General features: G+C 40.2%; 2 protein-coding genes across 2 annotated transcripts; both read right to left on the bottom strand.

The window, feature by feature from the left end:
• Positions 1–1,960: 1,960 nt before the first annotated feature.
• Positions 1,961–9,386, bottom strand: GATD3 (glutamine amidotransferase class 1 domain containing 3). The gene is made up of 6 exons (XM_058859514.1): positions 9,112–9,386; positions 6,447–6,499; positions 5,700–5,813; positions 5,262–5,381; positions 4,051–4,143; positions 1,961–3,726 (listed from the first exon to the last, which is right to left on the bottom strand). Exons 1-6 carry the CDS (start codon positions 9,223–9,225, stop codon positions 3,534–3,536), a joined length of 687 nt encoding a protein of 228 aa, XP_058715497.1. The 5' UTR covers positions 9,226–9,386; the 3' UTR covers positions 1,961–3,533.
• A 716-nt stretch (positions 9,387–10,102) lies between these two features.
• PWP2 (PWP2 small subunit processome component) lies at positions 10,103–25,614 on the bottom strand. The gene is made up of 21 exons (XM_058827774.1): positions 25,546–25,614; positions 25,310–25,422; positions 24,602–24,696; positions 24,149–24,248; positions 23,518–23,661; positions 23,103–23,238; positions 22,466–22,686; positions 21,854–21,997; positions 21,054–21,124; positions 20,232–20,368; positions 18,968–19,116; positions 18,203–18,350; positions 17,039–17,189; positions 16,375–16,555; positions 15,273–15,420; positions 14,243–14,351; positions 13,882–13,947; positions 13,522–13,740; positions 12,282–12,432; positions 11,172–11,246; positions 10,103–11,012 (listed from the first exon to the last, which is right to left on the bottom strand). The coding sequence occupies exons 1-21, from the start codon at positions 25,561–25,563 to the stop codon at positions 10,853–10,855; spliced, it is 2,736 nt and encodes a 911-aa protein (XP_058683757.1). The 5' UTR covers positions 25,564–25,614; the 3' UTR covers positions 10,103–10,852.
• Between the last annotated feature and the right edge of the window lie 96 nt (positions 25,615–25,710).

The raw sequence follows: 25,710 nt of genomic DNA, 5'->3' as shown, positions 1-25,710 counted from the left end.
GCTCCTCCCACCCCTGCAAGTTCATCCTGCAAGCACTGGAAAAGCAACTGGAGCAGGAACACATTTATAACAAATTGCCTTTCAGCAGCACAAAGCTCCTGAATGCTTCCCAAAGGTAAGAAATTCCAGGAATCCATAAGGCAGGTGGTGCATGACTCCTGCTGGAGGCTTTGCCTCTTTCACTTCTTGTTTCTGGTAGCATTTAGCCAAACATATTAATCATAAACTCCTGTCCACTTGGCTGAAAGTAGCAAACCCCTCACCAGCTCCAATCTGCCATATGGAAGGAAAGGAAAATCCCAATTTTGCAGACAAATTTAGAATAATAATCTCTAAATGCACGTGGAATTTCCCCTCAAATTTAAACTGGCTGAAAGCCAAGATCACAATCCTGTATCTTCCACCAAAGAAACAACTTTCTTCTGATAATAAAAAACTAAAACCAAAACAAAAAAGACACTTAACAAACACAACCAAAAAACCCCACACCACCAAATCCTTGAAAAATGTGTCTATCAGAGATTTCTAGTCAGCACATTACTGGGAAATTAGAGAGAATTTTAAAAATGAAAGGTAATTCTGGTGCATGATTCTTTCTCCCTTAAAAAACCCCATACTCTCTAAATTCAGAGAAAGTGAAAAAAAAAAACGGTAAAAAGAGTTGAGGACTGTTAAGAGGCACCATCTGGATGATCCAACCACCAACTTCCCACAGGTGACAGCAATTTCTTCCAAAGATCATCTTTTTTCTCAGGGCACCTGAATCTGAAGATGTGGCATCTAAGAAAGCTTTGTGCCAGCACAGTTCCACTTCCCAGGAACTGTAGGTATGAGAAGCTTCATTTGCAGCCCTCAGCCCTGCTGTGGTGAGGGAGTTCATGGGAAGGTTTAACCCAGAGCTCAGCTCTTCCAGCAGAAGAAGGTGCTGTTAACAAAGGCACAGCTGTTCTTCCACCCTGGGGATTTCAGTGCCATTTCTGCTGTGTGATAGAAATTCTGTTACCAAATTTCTTCTAAACCTCCTGCAGCTGTGGGAAACACATGCACTTTAAAATGCTATTACATTTTATATGAACAATGACCTCCCATCCTCTGCTAAGCCTCTGTATATAAAATTAACCCTAAAAATATCCACTTTGTACAAGCAAAGCTGATGAAGGGGTGTTTTTGCACTGAATTACAAAGTGGCAGTGTTTTAAATTCTGTTTCTTACCAACTTGATACTGAAAAGTTCATGAAGAATTTGATGCATAAGCAAAAAAAGTTTCAGCAAATGTCCAAAATCCACTTTATGAACCATGCCCACTTCCACAATGACTTGGTGTCTTTGTATGATTCCTTTGTAACCCCACTGAAGTTTGCAATCTGCACAGGGAATATCTGAAATCCCCCAAGAAAAATGCCAACAATGAAGTACAAATTCCAATCTTCTAAACCCAAATGTGATTTTTTTTTCTTCTACTGACAATAAAATTAATGATTAGGAGGCTCCAGGAGCAAAAATGTTTATTCCCTGAACCTTGACTAAGCTGAGCATGCCCAACACTCACACTCAAGCTCCTCTTTGCTTGCCCCAATAAGAAAATGTCACTCCACACCCCTGGGTAAGTGTTCAGCCACAAATGGCATTTGCCAGACACCAATTCTAAAGCTTGTAGATTGATTTATAAAGCACACAATTCTCCCTCAAAAAAATGGGTTCACTTCAGCAAGTCTGTCATGGAAGAGAAACTTTAATCCAAGTAAGGGATGTCATGTTGCTTGTTTGCTTGAATTTGAGAGATATTGTGTCCTGCTCAACAGAAAGGTGACAAAAAACTTGGAAGAGGTGGACAAGATTCTGCTGGATTATATATGGAAAAAAATGTACAAAATTGGTGAACTGAAAAGCAGAAAATCTGCTAAAACCAACCAGCATGTTACCAAAGGCAGCTCCCAAACAAAAGTGAAAGGACAAGGATAAGATAAAGGCAGAAATTTATTTATTTATACATCATTATTCCAGACATTCAATAATACTTCTTTGGAGAAAGCTTTATTACCCTAAATCAGGGGAAGTTAGGATAATTTGAGTTTGTTTTTTCCATTCACTACTTATCATACAACTGCTTTAATAGGGGTGCTGTCCTTAAGAGTTGTGCGTCATGTCAGCGGAAATTATTTTCTTCTTCATTTCAAGACCTTTTAAAACTATAATGGGCCAATGGATGAGTTTTTCAAAGTGCTACTGTTGTGGCAGTTGTGTCCTGCTGCTGATTGGTGTTCAGAATGACTTTGTGAAAGCGAGATTCTTTGAAATGGAAACAAAATCTTTCCATTAATACCAAGTTAAATCAAGACGTGGAAGATGTCTTTTCCCTCAACAGATGAGCCTGGCTGTCTGTTCCCAGACACAGGCCTGAGCTCAGACACCTTGAACAGTACATTCATTCCTCTCTACTCCCATTCTTCATCCACTAGATATGTTGCCACGTGCCAAATCCCTACAACACATCTGCCCTCAGTTTCTGCAAGGGCTTTGAGTCTCTTTTTCCCCCTTAGAACTGGTTTGACACTGGTGTGTGGGGACGACTTTGCTTCAGAACACATCCAGTCAGCTCCCTCTAGATGGAAAAGCTCAAGAAAACACTCTGTGTCTCAGGCCAGGCTCCTTGTCCTCTGCAATGCCCCTCTCTCAAAAAGGCATGGAAAATCCTGCAGCTGGGAATCAATCAGCTTCGTATCAGCATTCACTAGAGTGTCAACAGGACAAGCAGGTGCAAATGTCTCCATTGGTCCATGATATGTTTGATACTATGCCCTAGATTTAAACATTTCTGATTTTATTTGCCAGTTAATTTTAGCACATTCTTTACCATTGCCCCAATACCATCAAAGATATGGTGTAATGCTGTTTCACACATAAATGCTGGGGTGGTCACCACCTTATTTTTTGTATCCACATGAGCTTCGTAAAAAGGAGTTAAGGAAAACACAACACTTGCAGATGCTGCCTGCAAAATGAACCAGCACTGACAAAACCTCACAGCTCCACTATCCTATAAAAACTTCCTCCAAATATGTTATATCATTCAGTTGTAAAGACAGCTACAACCTATAATCCAAGCTATGATAAGGTATTTTTGCCAGAAATACAAATTCTGCATGAGAAACCTGTGGGAACACCCAGAAACACAAGAAAACTACAAAATTCACTGATGGCAGTAAAATGTCTCTGAGTACAGTCTGCAGCTTTAGACTTCAGAAAAAGAATAAAGATCTCAAAGAGAACTGACCAGCTATAACTCACACCAGTTTTATGTGCAAATTAATTTAGCACTTGGTGCATTACTGGGTGTCCAAGGGAGCTGATGAGAACGACTTCTAACTCCCAGTGTAGTTACACAGCAGTAGTTACACAGCTGTGTACAGGAGAGTTTCTAATCCTGCACTGCACCACTGCTATCTGCTACCCACTGCACATTCCCATGAAAATCTGTGTGGAAAAGAACAGCTCCTACATGTGTTCATTCCTTTAATGACACATTTCTAAACTATCTCCCAACATGGAAATTACCAGGAAAGGATATGGTTACTTCTTTCACACAGTGCTTTGCTCCCAGCTCTTTGATGGCTCCTGCAGTCCCAGCATAAGGCCACTTGCCCCCTTCCTCTTCTTCATGGCCCACAGTTACCTCAGCACCAGAGAGCACCTTTGCTGCCAGCACTGGGGAAATGCAGCACAGGCTGCAACAGAAGGAATTTTAAGAGCAATTCTACAACAGCACTCATTCCAGAACTTGCTCACAACTGACAAGATTCAAATGGACACAGCCTTGAAAATCTGAGATCCATCACAAGGCAACTTCCTCTCAGCACTTCCTCAGCTTCTCCTTTGACAAACACCTACACACCCAAATCTTGAAAAACACATTTAAAAAAATAGGCTACAAATGATACAAGACAGAAGATACTTTTTCCAGTTCCAACAACAGCAGCACATTTCAACCAAACACAGGTTTTCTCCAAGCTCACACTTTCAAACAAATGCCATCCAACTCACATACGTACCCAATAGGTTTGCCTGCTTTGTGGAAGTCTTTCAGGACTCGCTCAACTTCTTTGTTCACCTTGCAATCCTTCCCATCAACAGCAAAGGTAGATCTGTCACAACAAGAAACTTACACAAAGCTCAGTATAAATCTACAAACAGAGGTATTTGCCTATCTGCCGTGAAACTGGCTACTAAAAACTCGTTAAAAACACTCTGTAGATGACCACCAATGCTTTAGCCAAACTGTCTCTCTTCTAAGGCTTTGGTCCTCCAGAAAGTCTCTTACTTTAAAAAAAAATCTTAAAATGAGAATTATCAAATCAGCTTTCTAGGATTACTGAGAAGTTGAACAACAATCTTTTCAAAGAAGGAAAATATTTAAGAAGAAAAGGGAAGTAACATTCATGTTTCTCAAAGCCAACAAAAAAGCATCTCAATAGCAGGGTAATTCCACATGGCAAACACTTTTTGTTTCCTTTTTTTTTTTTTGAGCCAGCTGTTGTTTTATAATTATATAATTATAACAGGCAGAGAGGGAATAACAGAATAATAACACTACAAGCACCTGAAACCATTTAAGCTTTACTCTTACTTCCCTCAGACCCAAAAAGAAACACCACTAGAGGGAGGAAAAAGGACTTCTTATGCATTATCTAAACTCTTGAATTCTCATTAACATTGTTCAGGGAATTTAAAACAAGACAATTTGACAATAAGAAAAGACTTTGACAGGAGTTATCCTTATTAATTAGGAGTTACATATGTCATAAATAAGGCCATTTATGGATTTTATTGTGTGAATCTTGGTTCACAGAATGACAGAATGGTTTGTGCTGGAAGGGACCTTACAGATCATCTCATTCCCAGCCCTCTGCCATAAGCAGGGAAAGCTCCCTCTAGACCAAGTTGCTCCATCCAACCTGGCATTGAACATTGCCAGGCATGGGGCATCCACAGCTTCTCTGGAGAACCTGTTCAGTGCCTCACCATCCTTACAGCAAGCTTCTTAATATCTCATCTAAACCTACTCTCTTTCAGTCTGAAGCCATTCCCCCTTGTACCATCACACCAGACCCTTGTAAAAGGTCTCTTTCCACCTTTTCTGCACATTTCCTTCAGGTACTGAAAGGCTGCAATAAGATCATCCCAAAGCCTCTCTGCCAGGCTGATTATGCATAGTTAATTATGAATATTTAGTTGAGGAATCTGATGCTTAGTTGGCACTCACAAGTTTTTGGCAGCTCCAAATCCACCAGGGAATATCACAGCATCATGGTCTGCTGTAGTGAGCTTAGCCAGGCTTGAGATTTTACCACGAGCGATTCTTGCAGATTCCACTAAAACATTCCTTGAAGAACCAGAAATAAAACAATGTGATTAATTAAGCATTTGCACACAGAACAGTAAAAATAAAGTTTTGCAGAGGAAGAGGAGAGTGAGGAAGGGAGGAAGCAAGAACATTGGTATTTAGTAACTGAAGCTGTTGATGGATCTGAAATGCTGCTGCTGCTGGGAAACACAGGCACTGTATATAGTCAAGTCCAGAAAACTCATGTAATATCTTCTCTCCACAGCTGGCATAAAGCTACTAAAGGCATTCAGTCACGTGCTACAAGAGCCATTACAGGCTGCTACATCTCAAGAGTGCCTGACACATCAGACTTACCTTGACTCAGCTTCAGCTGGTTGCCCTTTACTGTGGTCTATGACGTGCATCTGAGGGACATCTGGAGCATACATCTGAACCTCAGCTCCCCCACGGCTCAGGTGCACCAGTACACTACAAAAACGGAGATTAGACACACAGAAAACTTTTAAGGGAGAGGCTTTATCTGACCCCTAAATCTGCTACAAATATTCCACCAACTGACTCTGAAAGATGAGGGAAAACACACATCCTACCAAAACAGGCAACCAAGAAGAACAAAAGCTTCCTTCCTCCAACTCTCCAGGTATAATGGAAGAATGCCACAATTAACAATTAATTAATAGCCATTAACATTTAATCTAGGTCTAGGTGACACATCTTTTTTTAATTCACAGTAAGAGTTAATTCCACTTAAGCATTAACAATTCTGCTGTTAGATTTAGCTCCAGGAAGGGAAACTCGAGTGGTTCTGGAATTAAGTCTCTATTGAACTCTCTTGAGATTGAACCTGGAACTCCAAATTTCTATTTCTGAAGAGAGTGTCTCTCAGACTCTGTTTTGGCATCATGTGCACAGTGCTGCATTTTTGGACAATCACTGAGTTCTACAAGAATGCAGCCTGAGCTCACAAGTGTGAGAAAACTGTAAGAAACCCTCATCATTCATCTCTCAGGGTAATTCTGATGGCCAGAGGCAGCACAACTAAATTAAACAAACTGCTGCAATGTAAAGGAGACTTTTTAGGAGCCCACAGTCCCAACTTACGCTGATGCCTCGTGGATTTCTGTGCCATCGTAGACACCACAGCCAGACAGGACCTGCAGTGAGAAAATAACAGAGTATTGCAGGTGACACGAAACTCCCCACAGGATCTTTCACAAGGAAAGATTTTTTAAAAAAGTTAACATACAACAATTTAAAAGCAAGCTCTTATTGTGCCAGTGAACACCATGCTATTAGCACTGGTGTCACCACTTGACACACTGCAGAACTGCCATTTCCTATTTATAGCAACCCATCACAGAGCTCAGAAATAACCACTATCTATTTCCTGGCTTATACATTTATACCACAGTTAATAAACTGACATGCTACCCTTATGTATGTTTTTATTGTGCACACAGTGGGTTGTTCTGAGTATCATTCATCTTTCTTATTAAGTGTCCATATCCAGGTGAAACACTTTCTCATTCAGATGCACATCAATCAGGAAAGGGACAGAAATTCACTTTGAGGTGGAACTTAAAATAATATTTTAATAATAATAATATAAAACACTTTACCTGCTGCTGTATTTTACCTGAGAATCTGCATCAGAGATCAAAGCTAAATCACTTTTAATACAATAATACAATTATGCTGTATTAGCCATACTTTAACTATGTGGAAATAATACCTTTGATTTGTTAACACCAGAGAATAAAAAACACAAAGCAGTCAGCTACCCTTTGTGGGTGGAGAATTTGACAAAGTAGAAGGAGATAAAAACATTATTTTTAAAGCCCTTGTAATAAAGAAACAAAACCAAAAAAATCCAAAGGTTTCTCTAGTTCCTGAAAGTACACAGATGAACTCTTTCAGGGCTTTTTGTTTGGCCCTTTGTTCTGAAATTAAAAAATCCAGTTAGAAAGTCAATTTCCTATTCTCTCTTTTTTTTTTTACTTTAATCTCGTCCTTCCTGGTTTTCCCTCAGTTTTTTTGAAGATTGAGAGTTTTTAAACATGTTCATGTTTTTAAACATGAACAGACAGTCACAACTGAAAAGAACTGAAAAAAATCTGAGCTAGTAATGTTAGACTTGAAGGGACTTTCAGGTGACAATACCCAGGTGTCTGCTATCATGGGCATCACTTCACCAAATATCACCATCCCATTGCCCAATGAGCAAGATACATGAATGTTCTTCTGTCCATGTTAATCCAGTTCTGATATTTAAGAGCTGCCTTTTACTTCACAACTTTTTGTTTTATCTTTCATTGAATTTAGACTGAATAAACAGACAAGCAACTGTTCTAAGGTTATGCTCTGTGAGCAACACTTAAATTTTTTTTTTAACTCAGTGAAACCAAAATACTGTGACGTTATTATTGTAAACTCTGCTATATATAAATTCTTCTCTTATTTCAGTACCTGCCTGATAACAAATCTTTTACCACAGTCAAAAATTTATATCATTAATGTCAAAAATCACATTTGTTTTCCCAGCTATATTCAAAAACCTGTGACTTCTAAAATGACAGCGTTCCTGTTGGGTTACTTTTTAGCCATTTGGACCAGCATTCTGCCCCTTCCCAAGCCAATTCTGCCCCAAATAGATTTCCTCATGAATGTAATGCCTTCTTATGCCTTTATATTTAATGCTGTCTAGACTATGCAAATCTCGAGCTGCAAAGACTGTCCACTGAGTTCCAATGCTGTGTATCCATTTGGGACACCACCTACCGCCTATATTTTCCTTTGGCAATCTGTAGCTCTTTCATCTCCTTGCTTTCTTCTTTATCTGTAACATGTTTTACCCCTTCCCGCCAAAAAGCATAACCCATTTTAAATATATTCACTGCCAGTGACCTCACCCAGTAACACTATGAACTATTTCAAGTTAAAGCCTCCTGGGTTCCTCAGTACAAAGAAGACATGAAGCTCCTGGAGTGGGTTCTGTGGAGGGCAGTGAGGATGAATGAGGGACTGAGGAATCTCTTACAAGGAAAGGCTGAGGGAGCTGTTCAGCTTCAAGAAGAGATCACTGAGAGGAGACCTCATTAATGTGTACAAATATCTAAATGGGGACTGTCAGAGGATGGACCAGGCTCTGCTTGGAAGTGCCCAGCAATGGCACAAGAGGAATGGCATAAACTAATGCAAAGGAAGTTCCAGCTGAACACGAGGAATAATTTCATTCCTGTGCAGTGACTGAGAACTGGTACAGATTGTCCAAGGAGGGTATGGAGAAGGAATACTGAAGATATTCCAGAACCGTCTAAACACATCCGTAGGCCATGTGCTCTGGGCTGGCCGCGCTTGAGCTGGGCGGCTGGAGCCGGCGACCCGCTGCGGTCCCTTCCAGCCTGACCCATCATCCTGTCATTCTGTGCTGCTTCCCAAAGCATCTCCAGGCCAACAACAACCCAACAACAACCACACATACACCAATTTTCACATGTTTCCCACCCCTGGTCTGGCTTCCTCCAAGTTTCTGAACTGCCAGGGGCCTTCTCAAATTCAGCGTCTGTCCAAGGTTTCCAGCTGTCGCAGCCACCAGGCGAGACTTCCCCAAGCCGCCGCCCCGCCGAGCCCTCGGCTGCACCGGCCCCACCGCCTGAGCGACCCCGGCCGCAGGGCCGAGCGTGGCTGCGGAGAGCCAGACAGGAATAAACCAAACAAACGCTTCTCCTCAGCGCCGGCCCGGCCCCCGCGCCCCTCCATTACTCACCACAGCGACGCGGGCGGCGCGGCAGCGCCGAGCGGAGGAGTGGAAGGCAGCGAGGCCGGCGGGCGCCGCTCGCCGCAGCGCGGTGCACAGGGCCGGGCCTCGGGAGGCCAGCATGGCTGAGGGCAGGGGGAGCGGCGGCGGAGGAACCGGTGTGCGGAGCGGAGGAACCGGGGAGCGGAGCGGAGGAGCCGGGAAGGGGAGCGGGTGAGGCCCACGGGAACCGGGATGGCCGCGCCCGGAGGCCGCTGCGCCCTTGGCGGCGCCGGCGGCGGCGCCCCCTGGAGGCGGGGAGGGGACACCTCAGGGCCGGGAGCCGCGGGCCCTCGTTCCCTTCCCGACCCTCATTTATCGGGAACGGCAGCGCCGGGAAGGCGGCTGAGGGCAAAAAGATAACGGTGCGGAAATTACAGGGGAAAAATAAGCAAATTGGCAGACGGTACAAAACTGGGAGGAGTTGTTGGGTCCGTCGAGGGCACGCAGGGCCTGCAGAGAGACCTTGATAAAGCAGAGATGGCCAGTATCTGTATCAATATCTGTATGAACACTGGAAAAGTGCTGGATTCTGCTTCTGGGATGGGACAGTCCCGGATGTATGGACAGACTGGGGAAATAAAGGCTCGAAATAAAGGTATTAAACTATCAGAGTGTCCAGAGAAAGACAAGGAAGATGGTGAAGACCTTAAGGAGAAGCCATATGAGGAACGGCCGATAGCCCTTGGTCTGTTCAGCCTGGAGGAGACTGAGGGGAGACCTCACTGCAGTTACCTTTAATATTTATACCTCTCTTCTATTCCAACATGGGAAATGACCAGAAAATAAATCCAGAAAAGCAGAACATGCTGGGAAAATAAATTCTGAATCATTGGTAATATCTGCAGTATCTTCATTAACAAAGCCCTTTCAGCATGTGGCTTGAAAGTATTACCAGGACAGACCCAATTCTTTGTATTCAGGTCCCAGTTCTCCCATTAATTCACAAAAACAGAGGGAATCAAAAGTTTCAGATTTTAATGTGTTAATAAACAACAATAAAAAAAATGACAAGAAAGGGCTTTCATAAAAAAAAAAAAAAAAAAGAACACCCCCAAAAAAACCAACAAACCATGAGATTTGTAACATAGTCTCTTATAATTGCCCTATACATTTCCTCCATAGTTGCTGCTATGGGTCCTCATTTATCCTCATTATTGAAATCTCATGATGTTTGGAGGTTACAAAACTAAGAAACTGTTCCAGAAATATGTACATATTAAAATAATAAAGTAAACAAGTAAAACAAGTAAAATAACATTTAAAAAAGTTGAGACCAGTACATGTCTAATTAAAAATTTTTTTTATCCTTTTTAAAATTCAGAGTCCAACATACGACAAGCCTGCACTATAAAATTCACAATACTTAATGTGCAAGGCATTTTAATAAAGAATAAACTTCTTTCAGTCGTATTTCTAACTTCATTAAGAACACTTTTTTGTTTTCTTACTTGAAGTCAGGAATTATTAAAAGAAAAAATAAATCAGTTAATCAAGAAATCAATGCTGTCAAGTTTATAGCCAAACAGTACTGGAAACAGGCAAAGTGCCATCCATGGCACTTTGTAGGAAATATCCTACATTTCCAACACTACCTCCCATGGAACTCCATCACACTCAGGAATTGATGCCACTATGAGGGCCACTCATTCTCAGTGAATACCACTGCATAAAATACTGTCTGAGGTTTTCTCCCTCTCACAAACAGTAATTAGGAACGCAAATTATCCTTATGAGCTTCTTGCATAAGATAATCACTGTCAGAATCCAATTCTTCTTCATCTTCTGGTGTTTCCTCTGCCGGACGTTTCATGCCCCGCTGCTGTGAAATGGCCAACGCGTATTTGATGTTGTAGATGTTCCACTCACAGCTGTAAAAATAAATAGGAAAACATTGTTTTCCTCCTAAAATAAACTCTAAAAGAAGACTGTCTCAAAATTTTGAGATTTTGAAGGGGTTGACAAAAGATTGTCATCCCCCAAATCACTCCAGGTTTTTGATTTGAACTTTCAAATGTAACAATACATACAGTTTTGAAACATCTTCAAAGTGACGCTGGATGCTCTTCTGAAGGAACTGAATCACAGGGAGCAGCTTCACTGACCTTGGGTAGAGAAAACATGCAGCTTGCAGTGCAGTTCATATGTACATATGGAAATGTAGAACTTTTCTATACTCTCAAGATTTTAACAAGCATACAACTTCAATGCCAAATCTTAAAATAATCCTAAAGAAACAAAAAGGTCTTTGCTTTTGACTCTGTCCACAATGATTACAATCAATACATGTAATATATTGTGAGAAATATTTTTTCTAATGTCAAACTACATCTTGAAGACCTAATTCTGCCTACTGCAGCAATGACAGTTCCTTTCAGACACTACAAGACTTCCTGAACAATGGGGAATTTGTTTTAAATTGTCCTCTTGTACTTTAGCAGGAACAAAAGGAGAGATTTTGTTCCAGTCATTTCAATAACTAAAACATTAATACCCATGCTGAAGCAAGAGAAGAGTTACACAATGCACTGTTTTTAAAATTGCAGGACTCCTTCTCAGATTACCTCTCACTTAGCCCATTTAAAATTTGTAAATTTGCCTGGTTTTGTTCCTAGAAATCTAAAAATTCCATATTAGGGGTGGGCTGAGTATAATTCCCAGACTAGGCCCGTGTAGTTCTCAAGTACTCTGTAGGAAGGCTGAGTACTATCAGCTGTAATCACAATCTGAGTCTGTAAAAATGCAATCAATACCTGCACGTCAACTTTCAGCTACATTTAAGATGCATAACTGTTTAAAAACACAATTGCCAAAATCTTACTATCTCTCTTGAACTCACTATGCAGTTACTGTTTAAGCAACTCAAGCAGTTTTATCTGTTGTATTTGAAAAATGTTTCTGCAATATATCTTCACAAACCCAATAATGCATTCCAATTGTCATATACACCTTTTAGAATTTTTTTAGACCTTTAAGATCTAGTCCAAACTGTAACTTTTATCATTAGTACAGAAGCTGCAAAACTGAAGTGTTCTAATTGCCATGCATGCATTATCTAGAATGTCAGTAAATGTTAAGTAAATGCCTTAAACTAACAGGTTTTTAATTTTAACAGCATTTTGACTTTCATGGGATCTCACCTTGTTTTCAGCTTCTGTCCATGCAGCATAAGCAACTTATGAGCCCAAGTGAGATAGAACTCCAAGTGACAAGAGGTCTCAAATGCAGAGGCCAGGAACTCCAGTAACTTCTCCACATACAGGTCTGGCAGTGATGAGCAGACAACATCAACTGTGCAAAAAGGAAAAAAAGCCCATAAACATTCATTGAGCTGAGTTACTGTTTGGAATTACATGAAAGAGACCACAGGAAAGCATAAGGGGAAGGAGAAGAAAGAGGCATTTTGGCAAGTGGTGGGTATTTAGTGCTGTATTTCAGGGCAGAGTAGCACAATCTCTCAGAGGACAAATGTTCCTTCTTTGAACCTTCCAAACACTACTGTATTTAAAAGCAAGAAATTAACTCCTCCCCCTCCAAGTTCTTCCTCCTAGCAGAGTACTCTCTCCAGCAGCTTTCCTTCAGAATTTTTACTTCCACACTTTGCTCCTCTTTTCTAAAGTAACAGACTTTATCTAAAATTTCATCCAAATTTCTGTATTCAGTGGAACTAGTTATACACAACAATCACAGGCAGTAAGTGATACTTGAAAACACAGCAAAGTCACCTGCCCACACAGGAAGTGTCTGAATGCTGTTAGCAACTGCAGAGCACAATGAAACACAATTTAGAAGCATCAAAAATAATCTCACATATAATTAAATGACCTCATTATATATAATCCACTCTCAAAAATAGCTTTTCCTTAAGAAACAGGTACACAATCATCCTGTTAACAGTGGATTACAACAGCCTCTCCTCAGTTGTACTCTGGCCTCCCAATAATTTTCTAAGCCCTCCACCAGATGTTCTGGAGCATCAATGTCTTTTCTTGTGCTGTCAGTCCCAGAACTAGGCACAGTACTCCTGATGTGATGCCACAAGTGCTCAACAGACAAGATTAATCACTTTCCTCAAACTGCTGATTACATCTTTGTTTACTGGTTAATGGTCTTCATCACACAGGCACAGCACTAAATCAGGTTAAACCTGATGTGCCCTTCCAACATCAGCTGCTTCTGAGCAATGACATCCAAAAACTCTGCCTGCAAATCTAGGCCTGATCAAATTCCATGCTGAAAAGTCACTAAATGAGCATGAAGTAGATTGGTAAAATTAAAACATAAGTTAACACTAAAAAGTCTACCTTTACACCTCGACTTGTGGCTCACACATGTCTGTTTACAGCTAGCTCAGCCCAGTTTCATGGCAGACCCACTCACCTTCACTGCTTGGGACAGCCTCTATGACCTCCTGAATTAATTTCTTCTCATTCAGCTTGAAGGCCATGACAATAGCCATAGTGTACTCCTTCTGACTCAGTGTTTTGTGTATATTGCTGGGTGTGACATCAATATCCAGCTCAAAAGGATCAAAAATTAGCCCAGAGTCCAGTGAATAGAGCAGGAGACCCTCTGTGGTGGTGGCTGCCCAGCTTCGTCCTAGAAGAGAAATAACAGTGTTTAACAACAGAATGTTCTAGAATGGAAACAGAAGAGTAATGATAATCCTCCACTACTCTATTATTTTGCATGTTTTATATAGAATAAAAAAGAAATCCTAAATTAATTGTTGATACTAACCTGTAGGACAGAATCGCACACAAGTCACCCTTATTTCTGGTTTGAAGTGTCGATAGCTCATGTCACCTAAAAGAAATTAAGAAGTGATTTAATGTATTCACCACAAGTTCACAGTCTAGTTATCAACTCTGACTATGAAGCTGCCATTAAATAATGTGCAGCATGGTAAAACCTGGCAGAACTAAAGACTGGGTAAGGAAGGCACAGTCCATGTCCAAGAGATCCTACAGCTTAAGTGGTGGGACTGAATTTTGTAACCTTGATGTTAAAACTGAGTTAAAGAAGTCAAACCCTTCTTATCTGTGTCAAAGGTTCAGATGCACATAAAAGCAGAAACAAGAGAGCAAAGCCAAAGCCATACCTCTTTTTACTCCAGGAAGAGGGATGGCAACACCCTCATCACCTCCACCCCCTTCATCAATCAGAGCCATGCTGCCAAATTCAGTCATTTTTCTCCGATCCAAGTACTCCTGGAAAAACATGCAAGTTCCATTCACTGCACTGAATCTCTTCTCAAACAGCAGAGCTCAGTTTACACTGTGGTTTCACATTACTATAACTGTTCTACTCCAGAGATGCACTGTTTGCTTCCCCAGCTGCAGTCCTACTCTTTCTGTCCTGCAGGTTCCCTAACTGCACTGTGCTAATGCAAGGGCTGTGTGGCCAGAACACTGAAAATGAGATTTTAGGGACCTCACAATGTAAGTGAGATTTTAAGGACCTCCTAGGCCCCCATTTCTAAATACCCATCCCCTCCAGGATTCTGTTTCAGATGGTTCACTTTCTTTCAAGCCAGATGTTGAGCTACACCAGCTCATAAACCACCGCTGATAAAGCAGGATACTTGGAACAACAGTCAGATACAACCTGACATGAAAAATTGAACAATAATCATTCTTCTTGGTAAGGAGATGGTGAAAAGGGTTACAGGAATTTTTTTCCTTCTGATGTTTTTCATCATTCACTTTACTTTTGAAGGAATTTAATTTGGCATTTGGCAATACTTAGAAACAGGTTTTTAAGGGTCAATGATGTTCTCTGTCCACAAAAAATATCCTTCATTTCTTTGCTAACACAAACTGACACCGAGGGAGTTAGCTTAGTACAAAATGTTGGTAATTTAATTTTTCACTTCCATTTTAAGTTTAGTGCCAACTTAGTATGCTTAAGAGTTCTGCCCATTCAACACAGGCATACTACAAATCTGGCAAGAGATTCAGGAATTAATTCTGTTCCAAGAGGAATATTTCCTTCCGTTTCTCCTGCATAAAAATAAACCCATTCTTAAAAAAAAAAAACATTCATGAATCACTCTTAATGAGATGTTATACCAAAACCGAAGTTTTGTGGGGGTGAGGAAATGAAAAAAAAAGACTCCTGTGCTCACATACCTCCATTGCATCTAAAGAATAGTTGCATGAAATTTCAAATTTTTTCACAAGAATCTGTTCCTTGACATTATATATACAGACAAATTTTGACAATCCACCTGCCAGAATAGATTGACCATCTGCTGAGTAGCACAGAGTTGTAAAAGATCTGGTAAAGAAAAAGAGAAAACAGTTTAATTTCACCATCACATCTGAGCTAAAAGACATGAGTACAATGTGAAGACTCAGAAAATAACTACTCCATGGAAAAAGTGGAGATCTTCATTCACACATGGTACATACTTCACACACAAATTTATTACCAAGCACTTGGTGCTTTACTATGAATCACAGACAATTTAGAACTTCAACAGCTTTTCAAAATACTTCCATGCTTCTGAATCTGAGTCACAGCTCAGTCAATGAGCTCTCAACTACACCATGCATGACACTAAAAAGCAGAAGAGATACAGAAAAACCAATGCCATGGCATGTTTGAAAAACCAATGCCATAGCTGAGAGCTCACCAGCAAAAAATACTGCTTTTTTCCAAAACTTTTTTTCCAAAAAGTTATTGTTTCTTTTTAATTTGTTTTGACTGGAAGCAATACAGAAAAAAAAAAAAAGGGGGAGGGGGGAAAAGAGAAGAATAAAACATTATCTGATATACTTTCTGAGAGCACATAAATTCAGCTTGCCTTTAAACATTACTTCACATGCACAGCAACAAGTAATAAACCCCACACCTTAATTACCTTCTTTAAAAAACATAATAGTTTCTACATAGTAATGGTTGCATACTAATATTTCTGTAGGAAGATATCTACTAAAAAACTAACCCACAGCAAATTAACCATTTGGCCTGAGAAGTTAATATTGTGTTGGCAACCTCAGCCCATCACTGATGGGAAAGAACACGTGCTCAGAATGATGTTGATCAGTCAGAGAACACAGCCAATAAAAGGGAGGCATCTAGATGTCAGGCAGTCTTTTAAAATCCAGCATCAGAATCAGAAATATCAGAACAGCAGATCTTAAGTCTTGATGCAGAAAACAAACTGAAAAACAGCTCAAAAGTAACCCAGCATGGCAGCCCCTTGTCACTGCAGCCCCCTGGACGTACTTGCCCTTGGCTGCCTGCTTGGCAGTTATCTTATCCAGCTCCTTCCTCCCCATCTGGAGATCGTGCCTGCCCTCGATGGAGCCAATCTGCACTGCATTTTCATGATCCCAAAATGTTATCTGGCCGTTCAAAGCAGCAACTGCGAGCTCCTTGCCATCAGGACGGAAGGCAACAACAAGAACTGCGAAGAATTTGGTAACAGTTAAAAATGCAGTCAGATGCTTTTCTAAGAAAATATCCTTCATTTTTCTACAATCTTATCATAGCTAGTAGAAAAAGCTTAAGAATAAAAACTATGACTGTATACTTTTTTTGTGGACAACATACAGATGTTTAGCTAATTATAATTTCTTCTCATTCAGCTTGAAGGCCATGACAATAGCCATAGTGTATTCCTTCTGACTCAGTGTTTTGTGTATATTGCTGGGTGTGACATCAATATCCAGCTCAGAAGGATCAAAAATTAGCCCAGAGCCGAACTGAGCTAGAATGAAATTAAAATATTTACTGCACTGTTAACCAAGCACAAGAGTGAAGTATCTGAACTTTTGACTTCCATTTCTATGAATGAGTCTCTCTGTATTTGACATGTTCTGTGGATATTAATATACTTCACATAGTATTTTTATATTTTATAAAAGATGAGAAATTAAACAAAAATTACCATCTGAGTTCATTATAAATGTCTCCTTAGTTCTCCAGCTGTCCAACATATCCCATAATTTGACAGTCTTATCCCAAGAGGCACTGGCAAGAACACACTTCATTGGGTTAAAGGACAAGCTGCTGATGGGACCCTCATGACCTGCTAAGACCTAAGAAGAGAAGAAAAAATAACCTGCAATTAGGTGAAATAAACTGAAATCTGTGTAATCTGCATTGAGTAAACTCCAGATTTAGCCAATAAACCATGCCTTGTCCACACATGCTTGAGATCACTTTTGGACACAGGGCATGATACACACCAGTGGTTCTCAACTTTTTATTTCTACAAGTTTTAAAAAAATTCCCTGAAGTGCTACCACTGTATAGGCATCTACAACCACTCCTATGCACACACTTCAGGAATGCAGCATGCCATTTTCCTCCCTCCTTTCCAAACCATCTGACCAACTGTGACAAACCAAGTCACTGCTCTGAGAATTCAGTATCTCCTGTAGCTGATTAACACTTCAGAAAAAAAACCAAAAATAAAAATTGAGAATAAGATTAACAGAGTTTTTAATTTCATGGAGCTCCTACTCCTCAAAAAAAAGATATCAAGGAAAGAAAATAAACTCAAAACTCTGGAGATCCACGTCAAGTATATCCTGAGTTACTGAAGTGATCTGTATTCCATGGCAAAATTATCACTGAGCTCTTCTACGTGTACAAGATGTATAGAAATGCTTAAGAATTGAAAAAAATAATTGAAAAATCATGTTCCTGCTCTTCTCCAGCAAAACCCTTCACAAAATCTGTATCAGCCTTAATACAGGAATTACAATTTTTTCATTGCCTGCAGAATATATGTGGAAAAGAACATCTCTGAACAAGAAGGGAAAGATTCTCATGCCCATGTGCTAGCTCAGCAATATGGGTGTTACTTCATCACCAGAAAGAGATCATTACTCAAAAATTTTAAAAACTCTTTCCCACAGAAATTCAGGGTGATCTCCATGCAATAAATTAAAAAAAAAAACGCTGAGAGCAACATAGTGCAGCTCCAGTTTTTGAATACAAATATAACAAAAAACTTATTTCATTGAAATCCCTGAGTAATCCCAAAGTTTGTGAGTATCACCACACAGTGTTAAATTCAAGCCCTCCCAACACTGTGGGTCCTTACATCCAGCAGCCTCCCACTCTGCATTGACCAGATGAATATTTCAAAGGAATCCTGGGAACCAGCTGCCACAATCTCACCACTGGAGTCCACAGCTAAAGAGGAGAACTGACTTGGTCGTGGAGACGTAAAGGTGCGGAAATTCCGGTACCTGTGGAAGAGGCATAAAGAAATTATGAGAACATTTTAGGTCGATTTAAATGTGTGTTTAAGAAATTTGTTCACAAAAGGAGTTTATTTGTTTTGTAAAGACTTCTAAGCTATGTATAGAAAAAATACTGTTTGTATAAAATTAGATGTGATGCCCCAGCATGATTACAAGATTGAAAAGAAGAATGAAAAACTCTGCAGAAATAAGAGACAGAAATACTCTGAGGAGCTTTCTTCTATTAAATAGCATGTGTCAATTTTTCAGAAACATGGGCTTGTTTACACACCCAATTCTGTGTACAGCTGTATTACACTATGGAAAATGCTGTTAGCCAAGTGCCTTCTCCCCACTCAAGTAAAGCCAGACAATGATCTTCCTGGATTTCCAGTGTCTCTGAGGAAAGTTCTTCCAGAATTTTCTTCACAGAAACTGTATGCAGTAACAGCATTCCTAATTACTATCTAAATTTAAATCAAAGGCTGAACCAAAAAACAGTAAGGCAATGCTGCTCACCTTCATGAGACTTCAAACAAGCAATCAGCAGCTTGCTGTATTTTGAGGGGAGTGTGAAGGCTGAGGACCAAATGAGACACAAAATCTTTCATGAGAAGAGTTACCTGTGCAGATCAAAGGCACGCACTGTTCCATCGAGGGAAGCACTCAGAATGACATAACCAGTGGAAGTGAAAGTTACAGCAGTGACACCACTGTTGTGTTCTGTGAAGGTGACAAAACAAAAGCTGCTTGAAGTGTTCCACACTTTCACCTGTGGGACAGACAAGAAAAGACTTCTTAGAATTTCCATCATCAGTAAAGAGACAATAAGGGTAAGGCGGCAGCAGCAGAGTAAAGAAAAACTAGCTCTAGAACTCTGCAACAGCATAAAAGACTTTCAGTAATATTCCTAGAGAATTCTCTTTAAATGAAGAGAACAGGCCACAGCTCTTCATTAAACCCCTAAAGATACATTTGCAACATAAAAATTTAAGTGGAGATACACAAAGTTGAAACAAAGTTAATCTTCGAGAAAAGCTGTAACATTTGCTGAGCATCTTGAGTTTCCAAGCTGCGTACTGTCAGGAATAAGATAAGTATAAAATTCAAAACCAACTCTGAAGCCACTACAAAAGTTACCATTGAGATGATATTTCAGTTGTTTGTTTTGTTTTTTCCCTAAACAAAAATCTTACACATTTAAGTTTCTGCAGTTTGAGACTTTGGGAGTTTGGCCAATTTTCATTCTGTATGGCAGAAGCCATGAAGTGGCAGATCTTCCGGCATTCAAAAGTTTTGCAAGGAAATCAGCTACTACTGTTATCCCATTTATGCACCAAGACATTGTGGCAAAACATCTTTTAAAATAAAAGAACCTGCACACACAGCCTATCACTTCATTGCAAGTCATCCATGAGAAGTTTATTTTTCTTTTAAAAAACAAGCTTATGGAATGGCACATCAAAACAAAAAAATTGCACTTGCATAAATCATTTGCAACTGATTTCATATTAAAAACAATTATTAAAAGGGCAAGAAGTTGGGCAGCTGAAGTTCATTCATCCCAAAATATCATGGAATCATAAATAAATGAACACCTAATGAATTAAATATTTTTTTGTTTATGGTGACTGGACCTATAATAATTTAAATACTATCTGCTTGAAAGAGTAAGTGATGCAATTTGCAGACACAAGTAATAACAAAGCAAAATATATACACTCTAGAGACAAAAATCAAAATATTTAAGGGAAGGATAAAAATTTGACTTTATAGTAAGAAAAATATGTACTGATTACAGTATCAGAGCTTTCTACATAAAATGGAAAGTCAAGCTACTTATGACATTATTAAAAGTTCATATTCCAGCAATATTGCCTCACTTACTTTGCCATCCTCGCCTCCAGTTACTATGTACTGTCCATCTGGAGAATATGCCAAGGAAACCATGCTGTTGAAATGGCCCTGCTGCTTCAGCACGTAGGACTCGCTCTGCCATTCCCACACCAAGAGCTGACCCAGACCTGTAAGCACAGCAGGATTAACCAAATGACCTGCAAATGCAAGCCACAAAACACACAGTGGCAGGCAATATTAAAAAAACAACAAAGGTTGATGCAGACAGGCTGAATTCTGCATATTTCAGTCCTAATAAGAGCTTTTTCCTCTTATAACTTCAAGGCAATTTACATAAAAATTTCCTCCATGAGCTGTTACTTGGAATAATGTTTTTACTACTACAACAGCAATGTTTTCAAACAGTTGAGAAATGAGCTGGTAAGAAAAGCAGGGCAGCACATAAGAGCAAAATTTTGGGTTTCATGCAAACAACTATGGACAGGGTGGGAATGCTGGAACATCCAGGTAGGTTTGTAAAATGCCATGGGCTACATGTGGCAAAGGAAGAGGGAACAGTCCAGAATGAAAGCAGAAATTAACTACAGGGCATCTGGGCTCACCCAAACTCTGGTAGAGCTTTCCTATATAAAAGATGTCTTTTTTCCTGTATCAGCAAAACACTTTCTTGAATCATCAGAATTCTGTGAGAGATTCTTTAGCGATATTTGCTTTACTATACCTAGACACTACAGACATGAAACTATCAATTATTTAACACTTGGAGTCAAAACTAGCAAGAGGGATTTGGGCCTCATGCCCACCACATTCCCTGCTTTTCCCATGCACACAGACTAAAAAGAACAGACAAACCTGAACATCCAAAAGCAATCCAGTCACCAGTGCAGTTGATAGAAATAGAAGCTATCCTTTGGTCTGAAATACTGAATTAAGAGAATTAATCAATAAACAAACTTGTGTGATAAAACTTCAAGTCTAATATTTATTAATAAATAAATAGCTGTCCAAGCAAGTTGTTGGATTGTTGTACTGAACTTCTGTACCACTGTAACATCAAAAACCACAAAGCTCACTCCTTTGTTCTACTCCAAACCATCAAACATTCCTTATTCGGAATGAAGGCAGAGTATCTGCATCCCAAAGTTGTACTTGCCAACAGAGTAAAACTCCTCAAGTTTAAGAAAATAAAATTGGGTTTTTTTGTACATGGAAATTGTTTAGCTGCCATCCTACAGCTATGGAAAAGAAACTGATTTGATTTCTCAACTCAGACACAATTTACAGATAATTTTACATATGCAGAACTTTCCAGCTAATATTTTCTACAAAGAAACTGAAAATTTTAAAATGGACAGAGTTAAAGAAGTCTACAGCCAACAATCAGGAACTTGAGTAGTCTCCTTATTCAGACTTCATATTTCCAAAATAAGGAGTGAAATTATATGGTATTTATTACATAAATTTATGATTCTGCCTTTCCAGAAATTACAGTATTAAATAGATAGTCTTAAGATTTTTGTGCTCTTTTTATTCATCCTTCACTGCTTAACATGATGTGTTCTAAATCAAACAAACATGAAACCGCCACAAAAGAACCTATTCCCTTCCCCCAAAAAAACCAAACCAAATACATTGACAACCCCATACCTCACCTCAAGGAGTGGATCAGATTAAAATCTGGAAGCTCATGGAGGTGAAAGATCCCAGAGGCAAAACCAGTGACTAAAAGGTGTGTTTTCTTGTGATAGGCTGCAGCTGTCACATTATTAAAATCTCCCTCTTTATTGAAAAAATACCTGGCACCCAAGAAAGAAGAAAAAAGGTGATTGTTAAAGAACAGCATGTTATGGAGCTGCATCTCCAAGCAGCTCACCAAAGAGGCTGATGAGCCACCTTTATGTCATCTCCTGAAGTCAACCAACCCCTTCCAGCAAGAAATCAAAGACTTGGGGTACTGTAATAAAGATTCCATTTACACTTTCTGAGTTCCAAACAACAGCTCATCACAGGCCAGTATTTCTTATATTCTTAAAATTACACTTGTTATTCTGAAAGTGAAAGCTAGTGCCCATCATATAATCAAGGTAAGACAGAGAGGAGTCCTACCAGAACAACTTAAAATGGGATCTGCAGTAAATTTCTAAATCCTGGGTAGTTTTATACTTCTTTGAATAAGTTGTAACAGATGAAAAAAAAAAAAAAAAAAGCCCAGTACAATAAATCACCATTACAACTTTGATTTTTGATAACTTAAAACCACTTACTTCGCAACACGTGAATATTTAACCTTATTTCTAGTCTCTTGTTCACTTGGATCAGCTTTCCCATGAATTTCTTCACCCTTTGGCTCTTCAAGTAGTTCCTCATCGTCTTCTGCTGCCTTCTTTTCCTTTGCTGCATCTTTAGGGGGCATGGGCTTCAAACCATCCAGCTCAGTGTCACACTGCCACACACACAGAGCTGCATCCTGGCTAATTGTGTACAGCTAGAACACAAACAAACAAATTATTCCTGTCCAATACCCATGCTCTGTGCTCTGCAAAAATATGATTATGGACCTGCAGAAAGTGTGCATTCTGTTCTCAGGATATAATTCAAGATGCTTTGAACTGGGAGTTTCACTTGTCCTGAACTGGTGAATTATTCTGCCTGCCCTCAGAAAAATTTTGCAAGGACCAAAGGTAACTTCATTACCAGTCAGCAGTACAGCTAAGAGAAATCATTTTTTCATATTTAAAGACATAATGCTTTGGGGAAGCAAATTTAAACACATAATTATGGCAGAGCAATCAAGAGACACTTCTAAATTCTGAGATATTGTCAAAATAGTCACCTAAAGGTAAGATTTTGTTTCCACTACTTTAATATTAAAATTCAAGCGTGTTGTGTGATCATACATACATCTAGGCTGTTCTCTTCAAAAAAGCAGGCAACTATGACATCCTTATGGCCTCCAAGAGAGTAGTAAATCAAGTTTTCCCATCGTTCTGCTCCAAACACCCACGTGGACATGTCCTTGCTCCCCACTGCAAAGCATCTGCAAAAGAAAAGGCAATTCCAATTGGAACACTGCACTGCAAAACTCTTCACTGGGTGGAGAATGTTCTGAGCTCAAATCCAGCAGTCACCACTTTATTTTACAAACAACAGAGTTGTAATCTGAGGGTGGCTTTCTGGTCTGCCTAATTATATTTTTTTAATTAAAGACAGAATTTTTAAAGTTGATGCAATACTTCAGAGGAAAGAAAATGGGACCACAATGTGCATTCAAATATCTACGTGTGCAGCCAGACAGTGCTGCAGTTTAACAACTCACTTGGAATCATCAGTCCAGTCAATACAAGTTGTTTCATCATATGGGCCATAGTAGGTTTTGTCCAGAACAAATGCATTAAATTCTCTTTTCTTCCCAGGAGCATGGTACAGGTAAGCAAGGTTGTCTTTTGTAACCACAAATTTCCTGGCATAAAGGGGGGAAAAAGACATAATTGCACACAAATCTGATAAAGCAAACAACTGTTCAGTACAGACTGCAATACAATGAAACAAGACAATAATAAAAAGGTTCCTGTGCTACTGAAACAATAAGACTGGATTGCTTTTGAACAAGAAGTATTTTCAGACTGATATTATCTCCCATTTCAGCACTATTAAAGAGGAAACCTTCAGTAAAAATCACACAAGTTGAATAATGAAATTCTTATTCTCAAAGCCTCAGAATAGAAGGAAAAGTTCAAACATTCAAACAAGGATGTTCTGTTTCCAAGGCTTTGCTTTCCTTCTTTTCTTCCCCTCTCAATTTTACAAAGTGACCCTGATCAGCTCAAAATCTCCTCTGACTCATGAATAAGAAACTTTCCCAGATTGGTTAGGATGGCTTCATAATCACAACCAGTTTATGGGGCAACTCCTGCTGTTTAATTCTAAAGCACGCACTCTTTACTTACTTGCCATCAGGGGAAAAGCTGACACTGTGAACTGGCTTGTGAAAATAAAACTGATGTATCACACATTTCCCAATCAAACTCACAAGCAAGGCAGCTCCTTCTGTAAGGGCAGAAAAAAAGGATCATGAGAATAATTGAGTTCCCAAAGAAATCATAACCCTAGCAAACCTTCTTTTCTTAAAGAGGGGGGAAATTTTCAAGACAGGGTGCTTAATATTATTAAAATAAAAAAATACGATTCAAATTATGAGATACTATCCAAATTCTGTAAACAAGTTATTTTTAAGTTATGTAAATAAAGATAACTTCCACAAAAACTCTAAGGTAATTTTTAAAGTGGACCACTTCTAATTTTGTGTTAAGGTTGAATACCTAACAACACAGATTTCCTCCTCTCAAGGCTGCATTTTTACCGAATTATTTTACAAAATAAATGTCTCTTTGTGCAAGTACCTTCATCAATCAGAATGGCAAGGCTTCCATCTGGAGAGAGCCCCACGCACACAATATTGAGCCTTGTAGCCAACGGCAACGTCTCACACTTGTTACTGCGATAAAAACACACAACAGTAAAATGGGAACGGGAATGCAGGAAGAACATCTTCGGTGTCAGTGGAATGTGCTTTGATACCTTTGTTAAGACCACAGACACAATTTGGACTTAAACCCCCACAATTTTGTTTAGCTGCCACAATGCTATGAACACCAGAGCTGGACTCGATGATCCTTCCAGGCCGGGATGATCTGTAATTCCACATAAGAGAACAGGCTCCTGACCGGGATACGGGCACAGAGAGCATCAATCACAACTCTGGCACACAGCACAGGCTGATGATGCTCTACGTTTTGTTAGACACAAGAACCATACAACTAAATCAAACACAAATCCATTTCTTCCCTTTTCCTTTTTTCCCACCTCTGAAATACACCTTTCCGCAACTCCTCTGCTGTTCTCCACATGGCTGTACCCACACAACACCTGACAGCTATTCCACTAGGCAGGCTTCTACCTTTTAATGCTAAAGCAGACGCTTTCCAGGATATTTTGGCAGGCCGAGCATCCCGGAGAGCCCCATGGGTCGGGCTCCAAAACCTCCTCAGAGCTTTATTCCCCCCGAAACCCCCGCGCCGGCAGCGCCAGGCCCTTCCCCGCTCTCTCACTTCTTGAGGTCGAAGAGGGAGATCCTGTTGCCGACGGGGCTGAGCAGGGAATTGCCATCGCGGATGAAGCTGAGGTTGCCGCGGCGGTACACGGTGCCCAACAGGCCGGAGAACTGCGGGGGCAGGAAGGGGCAGGGTTAGAGGGGCTGGCGAGATGGGGATCGGGGGAGATGATGGGACGATGGGATCGGGGGAGATGATGGGGAGATGGGATCGGGGGCTGCTCCCCGGCTCACCCGGTACGCGAAGCGCATGGCGGCCACACGTGGGGAGCGCGGCCGCGGAACTGCGGCGCTGAGGGGCGGGCGCTGGGCCGGGACCGCACATGCGCCGGGAACAGGGCAGGAAGGAGGGGAGGGAGAGGAGGAAGGAAGGAAGTGTGGGAGAGGAGGAAGGGAGAG

This window comes from Poecile atricapillus, chromosome 1 (genome assembly GCF_030490865.1).
Source record: "Poecile atricapillus isolate bPoeAtr1 chromosome 1, bPoeAtr1.hap1, whole genome shotgun sequence".
Classification (NCBI taxonomy): domain Eukaryota; kingdom Metazoa; phylum Chordata; class Aves; order Passeriformes; family Paridae; genus Poecile; species Poecile atricapillus.
This window is presented reverse-complemented; position numbering and strand designations above follow the sequence as displayed.